This window comes from Panthera leo, chromosome D1 (genome assembly GCF_018350215.1).
Source record: "Panthera leo isolate Ple1 chromosome D1, P.leo_Ple1_pat1.1, whole genome shotgun sequence".
NCBI classification, from domain to species: domain Eukaryota; kingdom Metazoa; phylum Chordata; class Mammalia; order Carnivora; family Felidae; genus Panthera; species Panthera leo.
The window spans coordinates 113,856,486-113,877,641 of record NC_056688.1 but is presented as its reverse complement, the minus strand read 5'-3'; the positions used below and the strand labels follow the sequence as shown (position 1 = coordinate 113,877,641).

The window sequence follows — 21,156 nt, the reverse complement described above, 5'->3', positions numbered from 1 at the left end:
CACGCTCTGTCATGGGGTTCAAGACCCCAGGCGTGACCCCATCATTCTGAGCTCGCGGGAGGCCTAGGACGGGTGTCCCAGACACCTGGGCGGGCCCAGCACACGGATGAATGGCGCACACGGCCACAGACGAGGGTGATACGCGCGGGTAGGGGTGGACCGAGCACAGGGCGTCCGAGCCACAGGAACGAGGCCACCGGGGGGGGCCTGGCCCAGCACTCAGGCCTACGGGAGACATGTCAGTGCGGGACTCAGGTGCCCACGGGGCCAACCGGTGAGCAGGAGAAGGGGGCCCACCGGACCTTGGCCGCCACGGTCCCAGGAGGGGCCCCCAGGGCCCGGGTCACGGAGAATCCCGGTTTTCGGACCTGGGAGCTGGATTACAAGCTGCGCTCGCAGTCAGCCGCGGAAGCGGGTGTCCCCTGAGCGTCGAGGTGAACGGGGAATATGCACCCAGACCGTCCACAGAGTGGGAATCACACCCCCAGAAATCCGGGCAGCCCACAGACTCCCAGAGGAAGGGGGCAGAGGCGGCGTGGGTCACAGGGCTGGGGCAAGGTGAGCGCGCGGGGCCCGCGGGAACGGGGGGCGGCGGCCGGGGTCAGCGCGGGCAGGGTGCACGCGTGCTGTCCTGGCACGTCTCACGCTTCTGTGCCAGCAGCTCCCGGCCACCCCGAGCCAGCGTTCGCCCTGAGTTCCAACCTCAAACATTCCCCAGGCAACCTCAAAGGAAGCACCCCCGTCCAGGAGCCCCGCCAGGGTCTCCGTGCGGCTGTCGGCTGCCAAGCCGCCGTCTCGGGGGCCGCAGGGCTGGCCGGGGGCTGCCAGCTCTGTTTGGTTTTCCCCTTCCTGCCCTGGACGCTCAGACGCCCGTCTCGCCGTGGAGGCGCCCGTGTCCTGGGACAGGCACAAAGGCCCTACAGTGGGGCTGGGGGGGAGCCGCGCACGGGGCACATGTGCTCACGCCACACCAGGGCCCCGCGGCACGTGCGGCCGGCCTTGCTTCTTCCCCCCAGAGCACGGGCGCCTGCCTGCCCCCCAACGGCCTGCTCCCGTGGCCCCGTGGCCCCGAGGTGTCAGCCGCTTCTCCCAAATCCCCATCGCCGGGTAGGACCAGGAGAAAGCACCGAGCCCCTGGACGGGGAGGGGGGCGGGGACGCGTTCCCAGAGCCGCGCGTGACCGGCAGGTCCACGCACGCACACGCAAGCCCGCCCCCCACCTGCAACGTCTCCCGAGCGACCTCGGAGCCGGGGGCCGAGCCTCCCGGAAGTCCGGCCTGACCAGTCCTGCCGGCAGCCCCCGTGCCACCGGCTCTCCTGTTAAGCATTAACCAGCTCTACGTCTGGCCGCGGGCAGGAGTGGGTTCAGAGAGTCACCCTGGCCTGGAAGGGTCACTCAGGGCCGGGCCCGGGGAGGGACCTGAGCTGGCCAGAGCAGAGAGGGCGCTGAGGTCACAGGCCCCGCTGGCCCTGTCAAAGCAGGAGCTGGGGGTGGCGGCGGGGGTGGGGGGCTGGTCCAACAGAAACCCAGAGCTCTGGGGACAGGCCAGCCTCGCCAGGGGCACAGGCATGGATGGAGTGACGTCCAGAAGCCCAGGCGTCAGCAGGGCAAGGCAGACCCAGATAGTCGCCTGGTGACGGCTTGCCCACGTGACAGTGCGTCCGGGCCAGCCCTGCCCAGCACGAGCCGCGCGGTTCTGGCCGGGCTGTGGCCTTGTGCCTTTTCGGGCAGCACCAGAAAGCTGCACTCCTCCAGACCCAGACGTCCCTGGGGCTCAGGACACCCTCCTCGGGGTGCAGAACCTTCTCAGACCGGGTCCGGCCGTCCCTCCCTCCCGCTTCCCGGTGTTCAGCCCAGGTGGGCGGTCAACCCCTTATTGCCAGGCCTCCGGAGGACCAGAAATGCCCCCGTGTCCCCTGGAGGGACCCCTGGAGGTGGCCCGGAGCCTGGACGCCTGGTACCTGGGTCTCAGGGGGGACCCTCCTCCCAAGGGAGTTCCCTGATTCCTGAGGGCCAGCAGTTCCGGCCTTGAGGTGGGGCTCCCCGAAGCCCTGCCTCTCACATCCCTCCCCCACCCAGCAGACTCTCTCATTCACTGGAGGCCCGGCCACGGCTCCTTGCGTGTGCTAGGTAGAGAGGAGGCCTGGAGGCCAGGCCGGCCGCAGGAAGTTCAGGCAGCAGGTGAGAATTTTCTACACCGGGGCGGGGGAGGGAGTGGTGACTGTCACCCCGACAACATCTGGGGGAGCTCTGCTCTTCCCGAGGGGGAGACTTGCTCCCTCCCACAGTACAAACAATGCCAGCTGGGCTGTTGATGGGGGGCAGCGGTTGGCTTGACTTCCGTGGGTGCCCAGCCCCAGGCTGACGTGGATCCCTCCACCTGGCGGAGTCGGGGCTCCCGAGTGGGAGAGGCAGGGTGGACCCAGCACAAACGGCCTGGCAGGTCAGGTGGTCGGAGGGTGGGGAGTCACGGGGAGGGCTTCCTGGAGGAGGTGGGGCTCACACAGGCCTTGAAGGGCGAGTAGGGTGGGGTGGCATGGAAGGAACATCGAGCGTCAGCACAGAGCAGTGGGAGCCAAGCTGGGTCCGTGCACACAGGTGGCCACGAGGCCGTCCTGCTCCACAAGGAGCCTTGAGGCCGGATCCGCACAGCGGCGGGAGGGTGTGTCCCACAGCGGGTGGCCGGGACAGGGACTCCACTTAGGAAGGATGCCCAGCCCCCTTCCTGGGGAAAAAGAGCCTTAGCACTAGAGAGGCTTTTCCCCGCCGGTCACAGAAGAGGGAGCAGGGGTGGAACCCTGGAGGGACCTCCGGCCTCCTGGGCTGTAGGCGGGAAGGCCCCTCCCGGAGGTGGCTCCAGGCCTGGAGGGCGGCGGGGGGCGCTGGGGTAGGAGAGCCGGACAGCCCTCCCATGGCCCCCAAGAGTCGCCCTTGGGTATCTGCCCCCCCCCCCCCCCCCGGGGTTCCCGGGCACTTTCCCAGAAGCCGGACCTGCTGGCTGGGTCCAGCGGAGCGGCCGGCGCCACCTAGTGGCGGCGCGCCTGCCTGAACCTGCACCACCATGGGGGCCTGGCGGTCCTGAGGGACCCTGTGCCTCTCCCAGGCCTTGGGGTCCTGCAGCCCTTGTGGCCAGCCTGCCCAGGGTCCTGGGACCCTCTAGGGCCAGCTTCCAGGCATCTCCTGCGGTCCTGGGGTCAACCTTCCCCAGGCCGGCCCAGGAATCCTGCCAGGCGAGCAGTACTCGTGCGTCCGTGCCCGGCCCCGCCCCCGCCCCCGTGCAGGGGCCGTGGGAGGGGCACACGCACACACCTACACCCGCAGGTGTGCGCACACCCACAGGCGTGTGCGCACACACAGGCACGCACGCACCGGGATTCTCCAGCCGACAACCTATCTGGAATTCTCCACCATGAAAACCTCCAGTGGAGCTGTTCCAATCCCAGAACACACACAGGCCCTGGCGTTTCCGGAAGGTTGGCTCCCGGGGAGCTGGGGGCTCCGACCCCCCGGAAGCCCTCAGGCCATCGAGCAGACCTGGGAGTGTCCTTCAGGGGACATGGGGCCCGGAGACCTGTGAGCTTCCACGGCAGGGGCTCACCCGAGGGGCCCCCGGCCACACCCGTCTCCATACTTGGTGGGGCCCGTGCAGAAAACTTGCAGCCCTTGTTCAAAATGGTTACAATTTCCAGAGCGCGAGGGCGGGCGTTGGACCAGGCCCGGGGCCCTTCCCTCTGCGTGCGGGACCTGCCTCCACGTCCCTTCTCGGTGCTGTGGCTCCACGGGCCTGGGCCTCTGCTCCTGTCCCTTCGCCTACTGGTCTGTGAGAGGCCTCGTGGGGACAGCATGCACACAGCCCCTGCAGGGGTGACAGAGCCGGGCCTGGGGGCCGGGCCACCTGGGGTCTGGGCGCTTCCCCGCCTCTTTAAGCAGAGGCTCCATCCACAGCACACGGAAGGGCTGGGGTGGTTCTGGGAGTGAGGCCTGGGCGCCGTGCAGGAGCGAGGGGATCCAGGCCGGGTGCCTGGTGATTCCTGGAGGGGGTGGCCCGGCCTGGCCTTTGTGGACAAACAGGAGGAGGCCCCTGGTGGCCAGAACCGTGACTTTGGCCACCAGTGCTCCCCGGGGGGGTGGGGGGGGAGGGGGGAGGAGGAGCTGAGCCAGAGAGAGACTTCCGCGGGTCTGGGGTCCCAGGATGCCCCGTCGTGGCACCGGCCCCCAGCTCAGAGCCCCACGTCCCTGACGTGGGTGTGCTCCCACCCCAGGCCCCTGGCAGGGAGGCTACACCAGGCCCACTCCCCTCCCACCAGCAAGAAGGGTGGCAGGTCGGCAGGTGGGCAGGTCCGGGCAGCGGCTGCTGAGTCAGTTTGCAAGGAATGTTCTGGCCTCTCCCAGCTTCACCCTGTCCCTGCCTGCCCCCACCTCACCCTTCTCCCCAGGCGTGGCTGGCGTGGCGCCCAGGCCAGGAACGCATCTCCAGCCCGGGCTTGCTCGGACCAGCTCCCCCCAGCAGTCGACCCCCACCGCTCCCCCTGCTTGCCCCCATGACCTCAACAGAGCCCCGGTCCCTCAGAGCCCCCACCCCCACGCTCCCAGGTTACTTCCCGGGCCAGAGGCCCCCCCCCCCCCCCCCCCCCGCCGCCCCGCAAGCGTGAACAGGCTCCACCTGTGTGACGGAGAACCATGGCAGGCCTGAGGTCAGGGCGGGGGTGAACCGGGACCCCAGCGACAGCCCCCAGGCAGATCCCAGGGCCCAGGGGAGAGAGGCCTGGAGGGAGGGGGCTCTGCAATGAGGAAGGCCTGGCCTGCTGGGCTGGGGGCTGGGGGCTGGGGAGGCGGCCAGGAGGCTGGGCCTGTGTCTGCTGAGCCGGCCGTCTGGCCGGGGCCTTCCTCCCTTGGCTCTACTCACAGCCCTTGCCCCCAGCCACCCCAGGCTGCCTCCTTGCCCAGGCAAACCCTGGGCTGATGCTGCTGGGCAGATGGGGCAGTGGGGCTGGGGGCCGCGGGGCCGTCCCCGGGCGTGACCCGGCCACCCGGGCGCTCTGCTCCAGGCCAGCAGGAAGGGGAGATGGGGCGCCCCCCAGACGCCCACAGCACCCTGGCCCCGGCGGGCACCACAACTGTACCCGGGCTCATTCCGGACCTCATCGCCAGGCTCCCCTGTGAGCTGCGGGATGCCCAGCAGGGGTGTGGGGATGGCGGGCCCGGCGGGGGCAGCTGCTGTCCACGGATGCACCTCAGGCCCCTTTCTGTGCCCTCCCCCAGGGCCCAGCTGGGCGCTCACGGCCATCGCTGTGGCTGCCGGCGTCCTCGCCGTGTCCTGCCTCCTCTGTGTCGCCTGTTGCTGCTGCCGCCATCTCCGCAGACAGGGCTGCAGGAAGAAGCCCAGGGGCCAGGAGGCTGTGGGCCTGGGCGGCCCTCAGGGCACCACCAGCATCCACCTGGTGAGGAGCACCAGCTGCGGGCTGCTCAGTCCCAGAGGGCAGCTCGAGGCCCAGGCAGGGAGGACCCTCCCGGCCGGGGGAAGTGATGAGCAGAGGCGAGAGGAAGGCAGTGTAGGAGGAGGGAGGCCCCGAGCGCCAGCCCCAGGGGTCGGGCCATGGGGAGCCACGGAAGGTCCTTGAGGAGGGCAGTGCTGCAAGAACGGATGTGGGGGAGGCACATCAGTTAAGGCCTGTGCCACAGAACTGAGGATATGAGCCCTTCTGTGGCCTGGTCTGGAGGTAGGTGCTTGGACCGCAGACCTGGGGCTGGGGCCCGGGAGGCCCAGGGCTGCCACGGGGGCCCGGTCCCAGCAGCCCCCGCCTCCTGTCCCCACCCGCCCCAGGTGCAACCGGACGTGGAGAGCTCGGAGTCTGCCCCCGGGGGCCCCCAGCACTGGGGACGCCTGCTGCTCTCCCTGGGGTATGACTTTGGAAGCCAGGAGGTGAGGGGCCGCCTTTGCAGGCCCAGAGGGTCCGCGGGGCGTGTGCAGGGGAGACGGGTGCCGGGCGGGCGCTGGGCGCGGGGCCGCCCAGGGACGGCCCCCGGCTGAGCAGCCCCTGGCTCCCAGATCCAGGTGGGCCTCAAGCAGGCCGCAGACCTGAGGGCCGGGGGCCAGGGCGGCACGGCAGACCCCTACGCCCGCGTCAGCCTCTCCACGGGGGCGGGGCACACGCACGAGACCAGGGTGCATCGTGGCACGCTGTGCCCCACGTTCCACGAGACCTGCTGCTTCCACGTGCGTCTGGGCTGGGGGGGGGGTGCGGGGGGCCGGGGCCGGGGTGAGGGGACCCGCTCACACGCTCTCCTGCAGGTGCCACAGCGCGAGCTGGCTCGGACTGCCCTGCGGGTGCAGGTGCTGAGCTTCAGGCGGTTCTCTGCCCACGAGCCGCTGGCTGAGCTCAGCCTGCCGCTGGGCACCGTGGACCCGCAGCACGTCCTAGAGCAGTGGTACCAGCTGGGCCCGCCGGGCACCACCGAGGTGAGCCCAGGGACGGCCGGACTCCGGCCTGGCCCTGCCCGGGGTGCCCCGGGGGTCGGGGGGCGGTGGAGACCGAGGCCCCCCCATCTCGCTGCCCGCAGCCCGAGCCCTCGGGTGAGCTGTGCCTCTCGCTCCGGTATGTGCCCGGCTCGGGCCGGCTGACCGTCGTCGTGCTGGAGGCCCGAGGCCTGAGCCCGGGACTGGCAGGTGAGAGCCCTCCCTGCCCCTTCCACATGGAGAGAGAGGGAGCCCTGTGCTTGGCCCTGGGACCCGGGATGCCTTCTGACCCCTTCTGCCTGCCCAGACCCCTACGTGAAGGTCCAGCTCATGCTGAACCAGAGGAAGTGGAGGAAGAGAAAGACCTCGGCTCGGAAGGGCACGGCCGCCCCCTACTTCAACGAGGCCTTCACCTTCCTCGTGCCTTTCAGCCAGGTCCAGGTGGGCTGCCTGGAGAAAGGGGTGGGAGGGGCGGGGCGGGGCGGGGCGGGGCGGGCCCACCCTTGGGGCCAAGCTGACCCCTGTCTTTCTCTCCCTCCCTGCCCTTCTGCCCACCTCTGCCCAGAGCGTGGATCTGGTGCTGGCCGTCTGGGCCCGGGGCCCGCAGTTCCGGGCCGAGCCCGTGGGCAAGGTGCTGCTGGGCGCGCGGGCCTCGGGTCAGGCCCTGCAGCACTGGGCCGACATGCTGGCCCACGCCCGGCGGCCTGTTGCCCAGTGGCACCGCCTGCGGCCCGCCGGGGAGGTGGACGGCGCCCTGGCCCTGAAGCCCCGCCTGCACCTGCCCTTGCCTGGCTCCTGAAAGCGCCCTCGGGCCTCGGCCTCCCAGGCTGCGGTGTGGGCGCCTGTCCAAGCCGCCCCACGGGACCACTAATAAACGCCTCCTCCCGTTGCCGTGCTGTGTCTTTCCTGAGCCCTCGGGGACACGGTCGGGGCAGGGGTTCCGCCGTCACCGCTGTGGGGAAAGGACCCGAGGCCTCGGGAGGTGAAGGGGTCCCCTCCAGGCCCCACGGGGACGGTGTGAAGAGGTAGGGAGCCCTCTCTGTCCGTGGGGCTGCAGGGACAGTGTGCTGGGAGGTAGGCTGGAGCCGGCCCCGTGGGGACAGTGTGGGTGATGAGGAGGCATTTGGGGGGTGGTGATGGTGGAGGGAAGGGAAAGGACTCCAACCTGGGGGGGGCCCGCTTCGCACCCCCCCCCCCCGCCACCGCACAGGGCCCCAAACCTTCCAAAGGCCGCTGTAGGGCCACCTCTTCCAGACGGCAGGGGGCAGTAGACACCTTCGGAAGCCTCCTCCGGCCTTCGGGGGCTCAGCCCCGGCCAGGAGTGCAGCAATAACCCCCACACATCTGGATGGCTTTAGCTCCCCTGACCCTCCCTGTGGCCCGTGAGGCCGGCAGGCCTGGGGCCACGCACCCCCAGCTCAGAGGATGCCAAGTCATGCTCCTCCGGATGTCTCTGCTGGGTGGGGGGCCCGGGCAGTGTGTGTGTGGGGGGGGGAGGGGGCTCAGTCCCGGGCAGCCGGGCGGGCCCCAGGCCCCCTCAGGTCAGGGAGAGGTTCCCAGGCGGTGGTGTCACCATCCTCGGGTTGAAGGACGCGTTCGAATGAGCCAGGAACCACCCCAGGGCAGGGTGTTTCCGGCCGGCTGCACGTCCAGGCGCCCTCCCTTCTTCTCCCAGGAGGGAGGGTGGGATCCCACCTAGGGGAGGGCAGCCCCCACCCAGAGGGCCCTGGCCACTGCCGCAAGGCCGTGTTTGGGGGTCTGGGCCTTGGGGAAAGGAAGGGATGTGGCCAGCTCGTGCCTGAGATGCCCGGCCCGGCTGGGAGGCAGCAGTGAGATGCAGGGCACTGCTCCCTCCAGGAAGCCTGCCCGCCCAGGGGAAACTGTGGGGAAACCGCAGTGTGGACCCTGACTTAGGACCAGAGTGACCCCTCAGCTGATCTCGAGCCGTGTGCCCCGAGGTGGCCCGGCGAGGCCAAGTACATCTGACCACAGGCTCCTTGCAAGAACAAGGGAGGCTTCTCGAACTCGTCACTGAGCTCTAAATAGAGCAACCCAACCTCGGTGTACACCCCCCCCCGGCCCCCCCACCACCGCCAAGACTTCTTGGACTGGATGACAGCACGCGGCTGGGCCGGGCCAGGCGGCCTGGGCAGGTGGGGAGGCCCCTGTGCCCCCATTGGTCTGAGGAGGGCTCCATGCCCTTTCTGAGCAGGGGCCCAGCCTGGGGGAGGCCATTTATACCCCTCCCCCTGGGCCCACCAGCCCAACTTGCCGCTGCGGCCTGACCTCGCTCCTCACGCTGCTGCTCAGACACTAGGTGAGGCCAGCCCGGCCGGCAGAGGCCAGGACAGGCGCTTCTGGAGCTTGTTTGCAGGATGAGCTCCCTGGGTGGGGGGCTGGGGGCTGGGGGCCACCTCCAGCAGCCCTCTCTCGGGGGCTTGCATGGTGTGGGGCGTGAGCCGGAGATGCGTCGGGGGACGGCCTGGGGCGGCAGGGGTCGAGGACGGCCCCCCCCGCCCCGATCAGCAGGCCTCACTCTTGGGTGGGACACCAGGAGGAGATCTGACGGGTCGGGGGACCCCAGGCCAAAGCGGGGAGTGGTTTCTCACATGCACTTGGGCCCAAAGCCGAAGGAGCAGAGCTAAAATTAGCTGGATGGCTCTGGTGGCCACCTGCGCTGGCCCGTCCCACCCCTCCCTCAGGGACAGCTGCGGCCACTCCGGGCCCTGCCTGGGACATTCTGGGAACACTTTCTCCTCTTCTCACCCTGGCAATTCCAAGACAGAGCCTCAAGGAGGTCGGAGTGGGGGCAGGGCAACAGGCAGGCTTGGTGCGAGGCCTGCCCCCACCCCCACCCCCACCCCCAACCTGGGCAGCCGGTGTCCACGGCAGGACAGGAGCCACCGCCCTCACACCTCGGCCTTTTCTCTCCCACAGGCTCTAAGCCCAGGACTTCAGGATGGGGGAGTAAGTTCCATCCAAGCCCAGGGCCCCTGCCACCCCTGCCCTCCCCCACCCCGGGGTGGGGGGGTCTCCACAGCGCCCCAGCCCCCGCCCTGGCCCCGTCCCACTCCCACCTGCCCCCACGTTGCCTCATCCACGCCCTGACCTCTGTCTTCTCTCCCCCCATCCCACCTGCACTCTCGGGACAGTGAGGAGGTGAGTACCTACTTGGGGGGGGGGGCATGAGACACAGAGGGGATGGGACCCCCTACTTGGGATAGGTCAAAGGTCAAAGCTCGAGGGAAGCTGCCCAGCCCTCCCCCCACGAACGAGCCCCACCCAGCCACCAGGACAGGGGCGAAAACAGGAAGTGGCTGCCAGTGCCTCGTGGGGCAGGGGAAGTGAGGCTGTGGCCAGGTCACCAGAATCGCTTCTTATTCCCGATTGCCACCCCCCCGACCCCCCCCCCCCCCCCACCACAGCCTTGGCTCTGTAGGGATGCCCTGCACCTCCCACTTCTCCCCTCCCCTTAACCTTTGAACCCGACCTGCCACCTGGGTACAGGTGTCCTGGGCCCAGCCCCCCCACCGGGGCCTCCGGAACCCCGGTGTCCAGCTGCCTCCTAGACAGGGCCCACCGGCCTGGGGCGGGCTGAGCGGGAGGGGATATGGCAGTGCTGGGGACTGGCCTGGCCCTGACTCTGCCCCCTCCCCCTTGCCCCACAGAAACGCAACAGGGCCATCACGGCCCGGAGACAGCACCTGAAGGTAGGCGCTGGCCCCGAGAGGGCCGTCCCGGGGTCTGCGCGGGGCGAGGCCCCCACGGCCCCTCACTGGCCTGCCCCCCACCCCGCCCCCTGCAGAGTGTGATGCTCCAGATTGCGGCCACCGAGCTGGAGAAGGAGGAGAGTCGCCGTGAGACTGAGAAGCAGAACTACCTGTCTGAGCACTGCCCCCCACTGCACGTCCCCGGCTCCATGTCTGAAGTGCAGGTACCCTCCCCTGGCGGCGCCCCGGCCTGCTGCCTCGGTCTCCCCACCGGTCAAGAGAGGGGGCAGGGCAGGTGGAGGTCGGGTGGGCAGCGGCCCGCCCACCCGCTGCCCCCACCCCCAGGAGCTCTGCAAGCAGCTGCACGCCAAGATCGACGCGGCCGAGGAGGAGAAGTATGACATGGAAATAAGGGTCCAGAAGAGCAGCAAGGAGGTGAGCGGCCGGTGGGGGGGGGGGGGGCCGGGACAGGGCGAGGGGCGCCCTGGCCGGGAGGGGGCGGGGGGCCTGGCCAGCGCGGGCTCCCACCCAGCCCTTCCCCGCCGGCAGCTGGAGGACATGAACCAGAAGCTGTTCGACCTGAGAGGCAAGTTCAAGAGGCCCCCGCTGAGACGGGTGCGCATGTCGGCTGACGCCATGCTCAAGGCGCTGCTGGGCTCCAAGCACAAGGTGTGCATGGACCTTCGGGCCAACCTGAAGCAGGTCAAGAAGGAGGACACCGAGAAGGTACGCTGCGGCCCGGCCCCAGGCTCCCGGGGTGTCTGCGGGGGGGCTCGACCGCGCTGCCCGCCTCGGGGGCGGGGGGGGGGGGCGACAGGGAGGCTAAGGGGTGACCCGCAGCCTCCTCCTGAGCCCTGTCCTGGCCCGTCCCCAGGAGCGGGACCTGCGCGACGTGGGCGACTGGCGGAAGAACATCGAGGAGAAGTCTGGCATGGAGGGCAGGAAGAAGATGTTCGAGTCCGAGTCCTAGGCCGCCCGTGCCCCACCAGGGCCCGGAGCTCCCGGCGCAGTGAGGGAGGATGGGGCTCGTCTAAGTGCTCAATAAAGGATTCCAATCCCCATGGCTGGTCTGGTCTGGTCCTGCGCAGCCTCACTGCCCACCGACTGCCTCGGGCGCCCAGCGGACTGTTGTGTGCGGGGGGTGCTGGCCCAGGGTGGGTTGGTGTGGTCAGTGGTGAGCGGTCCGTCCCCGCTGTTCCCCAAGACCTGCCCTGGACTCGCCCGCCCCGGGAGGGCTTGGGGGCAGATGGCCTGGGCCGCGTCGGAGCCACGGTGGCGGAGAAGAGGTCATTTGTCCGTGTGCATGGCATCATCAGGGGGCCTGCCAGGCCCAGAGACCCTCTGTGTGGCGTGATTCCATGCGACATGGGTGGCCCCCCATCCCTCCCACGGGGGGCTCGTGGGCACAGTCCCGGCTCAGACAGCCCTCCCGGGGTGGCTCGTGCCCATCCAGCAGGGACACACCGGGGCTGGGGTCCACGCTCCCGCCTGGGGGCTGATGGCAGGCCCACCTGGCCCCACGGCAGGCCCGGCGACAGGGCTCACGCTGCGTCTGCGCACCCCCCCCCCCCCCCCCCCCCCCCCCGCCAAGGCCTTGGCCCACCTCACAACGTCAAAGGAGGCCATCCCTGACAGGCCCTGAAGAGGACGGTCACGGCAAGGCCACGGCTGTCCCACCTCCTCTGTGGGGAGTGACACGGTGACCCGCCAAGGTCTGAACACCCGAATATTTGGAGGGGTACCCAGAAGAGATGCCCGGGGAGGCCAGGCCACCCACCCTGCCCTTGGGGGAGCTCCCCGAAGGCCCTCCCAGCTCGGACACCCGTGCACGGCCCCCAGCTCCAGCTCCGGCAGGATGTTGGGGGCCAAGGCACTCCCCACGCAGAGCTGAGAGTGGGCAAGGCAGGCAGTGAATTCAACGAACAGTTTCGGTGGCCGGATAGAGCGATAGGGGCAGCACCCCACCGCAGACCCGACAGAGTGACCTGGGCAGGTCCAGGGGCCCTGCCTACCAGGAGGGTCCTCGGGAGGCAGGGACACCAGGCTCCCCGGAGACTCAACATCCTGGTTTGGGAAGACTCACCATGTGGAGAAATGATGGGGTTTTTTGGTTTTTTTTAGTCAAGGAAATGTCAAACACACAGGCCCAGGTAGTGACCCCCTGGGTGGGAAGGTGATGGGAGGGACCACGCAGGGACAGATGCCGTGACTAGGGCTGGGAAGAAGATTCGCGGGTGTTCGTTACAACAGGCAAACGGGACAAGGAGCAAACATCACAGCTAGCCCCACACGCCCTCTCTGCACGCGGCCGGGCTGTCCTGGTGTCCCCCAAAAGACACACAGCCTCGGGCGGGGATGTCCGTGAAGCCTGTGGCCGGCCCAGCACCCGGCACACAGAGGGGGCTCTGCATTCTAGAAAGATCTCCACGGGTGGAGAACAGGCAGTCCAGGAGTGACGCTGGAGTGGGGGAGGGCACAGGAACCATAGCCATCTCCCGGGAGGGAGGGAGGGGAGAGGGGTGGGAGATACTTAAGAGACAGAGTCCCCGAGGGGGATGGGAAGAGGCGGGGGGTGGGGGGGGGCTGCTCCCCAGGGAGGGGGCTCTGAGCAAATGAGGGGCCGGCTCTCAGCTGTGGGTTTGCTGGACGCAGGGGTCTGGGCTGGAGATGGGGGTCCGGGCATCCTCAGAAATGAGTGTTGGGGGATCCCCAACAATGGGCAGGCGGGGGAGGGGAAGAGAACGCTGCTCCTGGAGGCCTGGGCCGGATGCTGCCCAGGAAGGACCCCGGAAGCGAGGAGCAGGGCGCCAAAGGTACGGCGGCCATGGCCTGCCGTGTCGGTGATGCTGGAGGTCGGGGCGCAGCCGCAGGAAGCCCCAGGGGACCTCAGCCGGGAGAGGTGAGGAGGGGGAGCATGGCAGGCAGCCCAGGAGGTCAAGGGCAGGAGGGTGTGGGGCGGGGGCAAGGCTGGTGCGCGTCCAGGTGGGCTCGTGTGCGCCTGCGTGAGGCAGGTTCGTGCCCTCAGCTCTTTCCCTGTCCTCGACACCATCCTCCACAGAGGGCTTCCCGGAGGAGGCGCTGAGCCAGGGCTGGGGGAGCAGCCCCACAGATGAGCCGGGAAGCAGAGAGGTGGGCCAAACAAATCCACATACAGCAACAGAACTGAGGGAGCAGGTCGCAAGGATGCAGACCGGCAGGTGTGCGGTGGGGGGGGGGGGGGGGGGGGGGCGTCCCCAGGAAGCAGGCCCCCTTGGTCTTTCGGGGCCGAGGAGCTGAGGGGGGGCGGATGTGCCCGTGTTCTGTGTATCGTCACCCTTGAAACTTTTCTGTAAGTTTGAAATAATTTCTCCAAAGTTAAACTTTTCCTTGACCATCGGAACAATAAAATTCCCGAGCAACCGTGAAAACAGATGAGGTGGAATCGACCAAGATGCGTGGACCAGGTGTTGGATGTGGAGACATGGGCGTGGACAGGCCGGGCGAGCACTGGGGGCACAGGGCGGGCCTGGGGGACCCCGCACCCCTGCTGGGGCTGGGCAGGGACCACAGGGCGGGCCCGGGGGACCCCGGCACCCCTGCTGGGGTTGGGCAGGGACCACAGGGCGGGCCCCGGGGACCCCGCACCCCTCCTGGGGCCGGGCAGGGACCTGCAGGGCGGGCCTGGGGGACCCCGCACCCCTCCCGGGGCCGGGCAGGGACCTGCAGGGTGGGCCTGGGGGACCCCGCACCCCTCCCGGGGCCGGGCAGGGACCTGCAGGGCGGGCCTGGGGGACCCCCGCACCCCTCCCGGGGCCGGGCAGGGACCTGCAGGGCGGGCCCGGGGGACCCCCGCACCCCTGCTGGGGTTGGGCAGGGACCGCAGGGCGGGCCCGGGGGACCCCCGCACCCCTCCCGGGGCCGGGCAGGGACCGCAGGGCGGGCCCGGGGGACCCCGCACCCCTCCCGGGGCCGGGCAGGGACCGCAGGGCGGGCCCGGGGGACCCCGCACCCCTCCCGGGGCCGGGCAGGGACCGCAGGGCGGGCCCGGGGGACCCCGCACCCCTGCCGGGGTTGGGCAGGGACCGCAGGGCGGGCCTGGGGGACCCCGCACCCCTCCTGGAGCCGGGCAGGGACCGCAGGGCGGGCCCGGGGGACCCCGCACCCCTCCCGGAGCCGGGCAGGGACCACAGGGCGGGCCCGGGGGACCCCCGCACCCCTCCCGGGGCCGGGCAGGGACCTGCAGGGCGGGCCCTGGGGACCCCCGTACCCCTCCCGGGGTCGGGCAGGGACCACAGGGCGGGCCTGGGGGACCCCGCACCCCTCCCGGGCCGGGCAGGGACCTGCAGGGCGGGCCCGGGGGACCCCCACACCCCTCCCGGGGCCGGGCAGGGACCGCAGGGTGGGCCTGGGGGACCCCGCACCGCTCCTGGGGCCGGGCAGGGACCACAGGGCGGGCCTGGGGGGACACTGCCCCCCCCACCCCAGTATGAGGTGGTGGGAGGGTGCGTGAGGGCGAGCCGCCTTGGCCCGAGGAGGCAGGGAAGAGTGGGCAGTGCCACGTTGGGGAACCTGGCAGTGGGTGGAGCTGGGGACGGGCATGGTCCAGGGGCTTCCCAGTTGATGGGACTGGCCCAGACTCAGAGGGACCTCCCCTCCACCCCTGCCCTGCCGGCCAAGGGGAAGCCCGAGTGGGGCCCTGGGCCCAGAGTTCCTCTGTGAGCAAGCAGCCCCTGCTGAGGCCCACCCCTCTCCCCGGGCAGCCTTGCCCCTGTGACCTGTCCCCTCTTTGGTCCCTGAGCACCAGCTCTCTGGGTCCAGACCTGCCTTTGTCCCTTGTGAGGCCTCCGGGTCCTCTGCTGTTCTGTTTCTGCCTCCCTGACACCTCCTGGCCGGCTGCTGGGACTCAGTTTCCCCGACTATAATGGGAGAAGAGAACGCCCACCTCACTGGATGGCCAGATGGGGAGGGACCAGCGCGTGTCCCCAGCTTCACACATGTCACACCTGCCTCAGTACTGGGCCTGGAAGCATGTCTGGGCTGTTCCTCGGCTGCCCGCCCCCCCAACCCCCCAACCTTCAGTTTCCCTCAAGTCACTTCTTCCAGGAAGACCTCCATGATCCGTCAGGCCCCAGGGCCCAGCACGTCTGGGCCTAGACGGCCATCACTAGAGGGGAGGGAGGCCGTCGGGTAGGGACGGGACTTTGGGCGCCCCCTGCCCCCCCATCTCCTAGCCACGCCCATCACCAACGTCCTTGCTGGGAGGGGGCCCGGCCCACGGGAGACCCTCCATCCAGACAGCTTCTCCCCCCAGTGCCCACCTCGGTCCCCCGGGACCCTCCACCTCTGAGCCCCTCCAGGCCGGCCTCGGGGAGGGGGCCCTTCTGCCCCGCACCACCCCCTCACTCTGGAGGGGATTGCTGGCAACTCCAGGTGCAGACCGGTACCGGCCCACCTCCCAGCCGCCCCACCAGGCCCTTCCAGGACCCCCAGTGACCTGGGCCCACGTCACCCAAACCAGAGGCCCCAGCACCAGGCTCTCACCTTCCTCCCCGGGGCCTTTCCCGACTATAAAATGGAATAAGGGAACCCCCAGATGGCCAGTGGCCCCTCCTCACCTGCCTGTCTACCCATCTGCCCCTGGGGTCCCTCCAGCCTGTCCGCCCCCGGCTGCCTTTCAGACTCCCTGTCCCCTCCCGCCCAGATGTTGACCGCACCATCTGGACCCCAAGTGCATCCTGGGCACCCCAGCGTCTCACTGTCTCACCCCGGGGCTCGTAGGGGGCTGACGCAGGACCTGCCGGCTGCCGAGGACACTGCTGCCTCTCCCTCCCGGGCGTGCAGCTTGAGGACCGGTGACGCCCTGACGCTGAGCTCTCGGTGGCGCGTGTGCATCCAGCCGGGCCCCTGGCCCCCCAGCCCTCCTCACGGTCTCCAGGCCCCTCCCCTGCCGCTGGGCATGGAGCGCCAGCCGGGGACTCTGAGGCCCTCAGGGAGGAGAAGCCTGGGGTCCTGGGACAGCTGCGGAGACCCCTCCCCAACACCTCGGCCCCAGAGTTGGGCGGAGTGAGGGCAGAGCCCCCAGGGCTGTTTGGTACAGCAACTGCTCCGCTTTCCTGAGCAACAGGTCCCTGAGTCAGTGTCCTGGGGCCGCACGAGGAAGGCCCACACACGGGGCTCACACCGCAGACGGTCACCGTCCCCCATCCTGGCGGCCGGAGCCCGAGGTCCAGGCGTGGGCGGGGCTGGGTCCCTCCAAGCCCCTCTCCTTGTGTGTGGCCGGCCGTCCTCCCCCTGTGTCCTCACGGGGTCGTCCCTCCGTGCGTGTCTGTGTCCCGATCCCCTCTTCTTACAAGGACCCTGGTCACACGGGACCAGGGCCCACCCCGGTGGCCCTGTGTTACCTTGATCACCTACAAGGCCCCGTCTCCTGTGCGGCCCTGCTCCCAGGCCCGAGCTCATAGGGACACGGCTGAGCCCACGACCCTCTCCAGCCCATCCTGTCCTCTCATGCTCAGTGTCCCCTCCTGAACCTGAGAGCACCCTTCCCACTGCCCCACACGGCTCGCCCCCAATCCTCTGCCCACACTGCTCCGGCCCTGGGCGCTGGCACGTGCTGGCACTCCCTCTCCCTGAGCTCAGGCCTCCGCGGGCCTCCTCACACACCCCTGCGCTCCGCCAGCTCCCCGATTCTGACCAACCAGCTGTCCTTTCTGGCCTGCCCTGCCCTGCGTGTAGACGGCTTCTCCATTCCTGACCTCTCCTGCTCACTCACTCCGTCCGTCCTCCCAGCCCCTCTCCAGCATCCTGTCACTCAATGTCACTTAAGCGTGTGGTCCTGACACTGTCTTCCCTGGGGAACCCGTCCCACCTGGGCCTTTGAGGTCACTTTGCCCGCGGCCCCAGCTGCCCCTGGACAGTTTGCCCGGGTGGCCCGCAGACCCCGCGGAGTCAGTGCACCGCCCCCCCCCCACTGTGTCCCTCTGCACTGCCCGCCCTGCACAGACCTCCCCTGGCCCCGGCCTCAGGGCTCTGTGTGCCGCTCGGCTCAGTGCCCGAGCCAGGAGCCCGCCTGGAGCCCACCGCCCGCCAGCAGCGCTCACTCAGGCCCAGCCTTGGGTCGGCTTACGGCCTCACTCGACCACCCGCTCTGCCACTGGCCCGCGCACATGTCTGCAGGCGCCAGGATGGACGAGGCAAGGTGTCCACCTCTCAAGTTCCATTGCCGAATGACAGCAAGGGACCCAAAGAGGGAGCATCCGTTTCTCAGCAGACCCCTCTCGTCAGAGCAGAGCGCGGGCGGCACTGAGGGTCCCCGGGAGGCCTCGCCCCATTCTCGCCCCCCTGTCCCCGCCGAACGGCGAGGAGGGCCCCTCGAGGAGCCGCCGGTGAAGGGAGGGGTGGGAGCCCCAGCGGCCAGGGCTCGACGGTCCAGGGCATTTTCAGCTTTATCTGTTTAAAGCCTGGAGAGGTTTGGGTGCGAGCACATAGAAGGGTGCTGGCCCGGGAGGGAGTCTGACCCGAGGTTCTGGCAGAGGAGCTAAGGGGCAGGGTTGGGACAGAGCAGGGGGGCTCAGCGGGGGGCAGAAGAAGGGACTGAGCAGGGGAGCAGAGGAGGGGGCAGAGCAGGGAAGCAGAGCAGGGGGACAGAGTGGGAGGCAAAGGAGGGGGCAGAGGAGGGGTGCAGAGCAGGGGTGCAGAGCAGGGGCAGAGCAGGGGGCTGAACAGGGGGCAGAGCAGGGGGGCAGAGAAGGGGGCAGAGGAAGGGGGCAGAGGAGGGGGCTGAACAGGGGGGCAGAGTTGGGGGCAAAAGAGAGGGCAGAGGAGGGGGGCAGAGCAGGGGGCAGAGGAGGGGTCTGAGAAGGGGGCAGAGGAGGGGTGCAGAACAGGGGGGCTGAGAAGGGGACAGAGCAGGGGGACTGAGCAGGGGGAAAGAGAAGGGGGCAGAGGGGGGGCAGAGCAGGGGGCAGAGGAGGGGGCTGAGCAGGGGGGCAGAGGAGGGGGCAGAGGAGGGGGCAGAGCAGGGGGCACAGGAGGGGGCAGAGGGAGCAGAGCAGGGGACACAGGAGGGGGCTGGGCAGGGGGCAGAGCAGGGGGGCAAAGCAGGGGGGCAGAGCAGGGGGCTGAGCAGGGAGCAGAGGAGGGGGCTGAGCAGGGGGCAGAGGAGGGGGCAGAACAGGGGGCTGAGCAGGGGGGCTGAGCAGGGGGCAGAGCAGGGAGCAGAGGAGGGGGCTGAGCAGGGGGCAGAGCAGGGGGCAGAGGAGGGGGCAGAGCAGGGGGCTGAGCAGGGGGCAGAGCAGGGGGCAGAGCAGGGGGCAGAGGAGGGGGCAGAGCAGGGGGGCAGAGCAGGGGGCTGAGCAGGGGGGCTGAGCAGGGGGCAGAGCAGGGAGCAGAGGAGGGGGCTGAGCAGGGGGCAGAGGAGGGGGCTGAGCAGGGGGGCTGAGCAGGGGGCAGAGCAGGGAGCAGAGGAGGGGGCTGAGCAGGGGGCAGAGCAGGGGGCAGAGGAGGGGGCAGAGCAGGGGGGCAGAGCAGGGGGCTGAGCAGGGGGGCTGAGCAGGGGGCAGAGGAGGGGGCAAAACAGGGGGCTGAGCAGGGGGGCTGAGCAGGGGGCAGAGCAGGGAGCAGAGGAGGGGGCTGAGCAGGGGGCAGAGCAGGGGGCAGAGCAGGGGGGCAGAGCAGGGGGCTGAGCAGGGGGCAGAGCAGGGGGCAGAGGAGGGGGCAGAGCAGGGGGGCAGAGCAGGGGGCTGAGCAGGGGGCAGAGCAGGGGGCAGAGCAGGGAGCAGAGGAGGGGGCTGAGCAGGGGGCAGAGCAGGGGGCAGAGGAGGGGGCAGAACAGGGGGGCAGAGCAGGGGGCTGAGCAGGGGGCAGAGCAGGGGCAGAGCAGGGAGCAGAGGAGGGGGCTGAGCAGGGGGCAGAGCAGGGGGCAGAGGAGGGGGCAGAGCAGGGGGGCAGAGCAGGGGGCTGAGCAGGGGGGCTGAGCAGGGGGCAGAGCAGGGGGCAGAGGAGGGGACAGAGCAGGGGGGCAGAGCAGGGGGCTGAGCAGGGGGGCTGAGCAGGGGGCTGAGCAGGGAGCAGAGGAGGGGGCTGAGCAGGGGGCAGAGGAGGGGGCAGAGCAGGGGGGCAGAGCAGGGGGCTGAGCAGGGGGCAGAGCAGGGGGCAGAGGAGGGGGCAGAGCAGGGGGGCAGAGCAGGGGGCTGAGCAGGGGGCAGAACAGGGGGCAGAGCAGGGGGCAGAGGAGGGGGCAGAGCAGGGGGGCAGAGCAGGGGGCTGAGCAGGGGGGCTGAGCAGGGGGCAGAGCAGGGGGCAGAGGAGGGGGCAGAGCAGGGGGGCAGAGCAGGGGGCTGAGCAGGGGGGCTGAGCAGGGGGCAGAGCAGGGAGCAGAGGAGGGGGCTGAGCAGGGGGCAGAGGAGGGGGCAGAGCAGGGGGGCAGAGCAGGGGGCTGAGCAGGGGGCAGAGCAGGGGGCAGAGCAGGGGGCAGAGGAGGGGGCAGAGCAGGGGGGCAGAGCAGGGGGCTGAGCAGGGGGGCTGAGCAGGGGGCAGAGCAGGGGGCAGAGGAGGGGGCAGAGCAGGGGAGCAGAGCAGGGGGCTGAGCAGGGGGGCTGAGCAGGGGGCAGAGCAGGGGGCAGAGGAGGGGGCAGAGCAGGGGGGCAGAGCAGGGGGCTGAGCAGGGGGCAGAGCAGGGGGCAGAGCAGGGGGCAGAGGAGGGGGCAGAGCAGGGGGGCAGAGCAGGGGGCTGAGCAGGGGGGCTGAGCAGGGGGCAGAGCAGGGGGCAGAGGAGGGGGCAGAGCAGGGGGGCAGAGCAGGGGGCAGAACAGGGGGCTGAGCAGGGGGGAAGAGAAGGGGGCAGAGGGGGGCAGAGCAGGGGGACAGAGCAGGGGGCAGAGCAGGGGGGCAGAACAGGGGGCTGAGCAGGGGGCAGAGCAGGGGACAGAGGAGGGGGCAGAGCAGGGGGGCAGAGCAGGGGGCTGAGCAGGGGGGCAGAGCAGGGGGCTGAGCAGGGGGCCAGAGCTCAGGACTGCAGGTGGTTCCAGATGAGAGTCCCGCCTGTGCTGGCTTCTGCGTCTTCCTTCGAGTGTGGGGCGACGAGGAGGGAGGCCTGGGGTGACCCTGGGAGGGGCGACCGCATCTGGGCTCCTTCAGCACCCTGCGGCCTGCAGCACCCCCGCCCCCCCCCCCCCCCCGCCCCTGGAGGATGCGTCTGCCTCCCAGCCTCCGGGCCCATCGGGGCTCGACGGCAGGGGGCGGACGGCTGGCACAAAGACCCGCAGCCAGGGCGGCTTACACAGCAGGAACTGGTGTCCCCCAGTCCCCGCTCCAGGCGTGGGCAGGTGGGTTCCCTCCGAGGCGGTGAGGGAGAGTCTGTTCCGGGTCCGTCTCCCCCCCCCCCCCCCACATCCTGCGGTTTCCTGCCTTGTTTGAAGCTCCCCGGCTGGTAGACGCACCCCCACCTCTGCCTCCGCGTCCTCACGTGGCCTCGCCCTGCGTGCGAGTCTCACTCAAATTTCCTCTTTTTATAAGAACACAGTCTCATGGGACGAGGGGCCCACCCTGACGACCTCATCCTCACTCATTACATCTGCAAGGACCCTTTCTCCAAATCAGGTCCCACTGTGAGGTCTGGAGTGGGGGGGGGGACACAGTTTCCCCCCCGCAGGAGGGAGCAGTTGCCTCTGGGCCTTTGAGGACGGGCGTGGGCAGGGGAGGCCAGCAGCCCGCGAGGGCCCTGGGGTCCGGCGAGCGTCCAGAGGGTCCAGAGGGCCAGGGCCCGAGAGGGGGTGAACGGGCGGGTCCAGCAGGTCAGGGCGGCGCCCCCCTCGGGGCTGCTTTCAAGCTCCACGGTCTCCCTTTTGACATTCTTCATAGCGTTTGACCCAGAGGCCCCGCCTTTTCACGCCGCACCAGGCCCGTGAATCAGGGGACAGTGGCGGCGGCCGGAAGACATGTCTTGGGAGGGGCACCCGGCCTCTATCTGCCCTCACCATTCCTGGCAAGGCCCCTAAATTTCCCAGCTG

General features: G+C 70.0%; 2 protein-coding genes across 3 annotated transcripts; both read left to right on the top strand.

Annotated features, from left to right (window-relative positions):
• The first annotated feature begins 1,740 nt into the window (after positions 1–1,740).
• On the top strand, positions 1,741–7,339 carry SYT8 (synaptotagmin 8). Its single transcript, XM_042905224.1, has 9 exons — positions 1,741–2,182; positions 5,050–5,160; positions 5,264–5,442; positions 5,826–5,924; positions 6,051–6,218; positions 6,294–6,461; positions 6,563–6,668; positions 6,766–6,899; positions 7,024–7,339. Exons 2-9 carry the CDS (start codon positions 5,067–5,069, stop codon positions 7,255–7,257), a joined length of 1,182 nt encoding a protein of 393 aa, XP_042761158.1. The 5' UTR covers positions 1,741–2,182; positions 5,050–5,066; the 3' UTR covers positions 7,258–7,339.
• A 2,077-nt stretch (positions 7,340–9,416) lies between these two features.
• Positions 9,417–11,223, top strand: TNNI2 (troponin I2, fast skeletal type). Of its 2 annotated transcripts, XM_042905721.1 has the most exons (7): positions 9,417–9,425; positions 9,611–9,617; positions 10,127–10,168; positions 10,264–10,392; positions 10,514–10,603; positions 10,718–10,894; positions 11,043–11,223. In XM_042905721.1, exons 1-7 carry the CDS (start codon positions 9,418–9,420, stop codon positions 11,136–11,138), a joined length of 549 nt encoding a protein of 182 aa, XP_042761655.1. In that variant the 5' UTR covers position 9,417; the 3' UTR covers positions 11,139–11,223. The 2 variants fall into 2 exon arrangements, with proteins under 2 accessions (XP_042761655.1, XP_042761656.1); XM_042905722.1 differs by lacking the exons at positions 9,417–9,425; positions 9,611–9,617 and adding an exon at positions 9,786–9,818.
• The last annotated feature ends 9,933 nt before the right edge of the window (positions 11,224–21,156 follow it).

Excerpts from the sequence above, each read along its gene's own strand:
- SYT8 (XM_042905224.1), top strand. The coding sequence starts at position 5,067 with ATGGGGCGCCCCCCAGACGCCCACAGCACCCTGGCCCCGGCGGGCACC. Across the intron at positions 5,443-5,825 it reads GCACCACCAGCATCCACCTG|GTGCAACCGGACGTGGAGAG; the intron begins GTGAGGAGCACC and ends CACCCGCCCCAG. Across the intron at positions 6,669-6,765 it reads CCTGAGCCCGGGACTGGCAG|ACCCCTACGTGAAGGTCCAG; the intron begins GTGAGAGCCCTC and ends CTGCCTGCCCAG.
- TNNI2 (XM_042905721.1), top strand. Across the intron at positions 10,393-10,513 it reads GCTCCATGTCTGAAGTGCAG|GAGCTCTGCAAGCAGCTGCA; the intron begins GTACCCTCCCCT and ends CCCCACCCCCAG. Across the intron at positions 10,604-10,717 it reads TCCAGAAGAGCAGCAAGGAG|CTGGAGGACATGAACCAGAA; the intron begins GTGAGCGGCCGG and ends CCCCGCCGGCAG.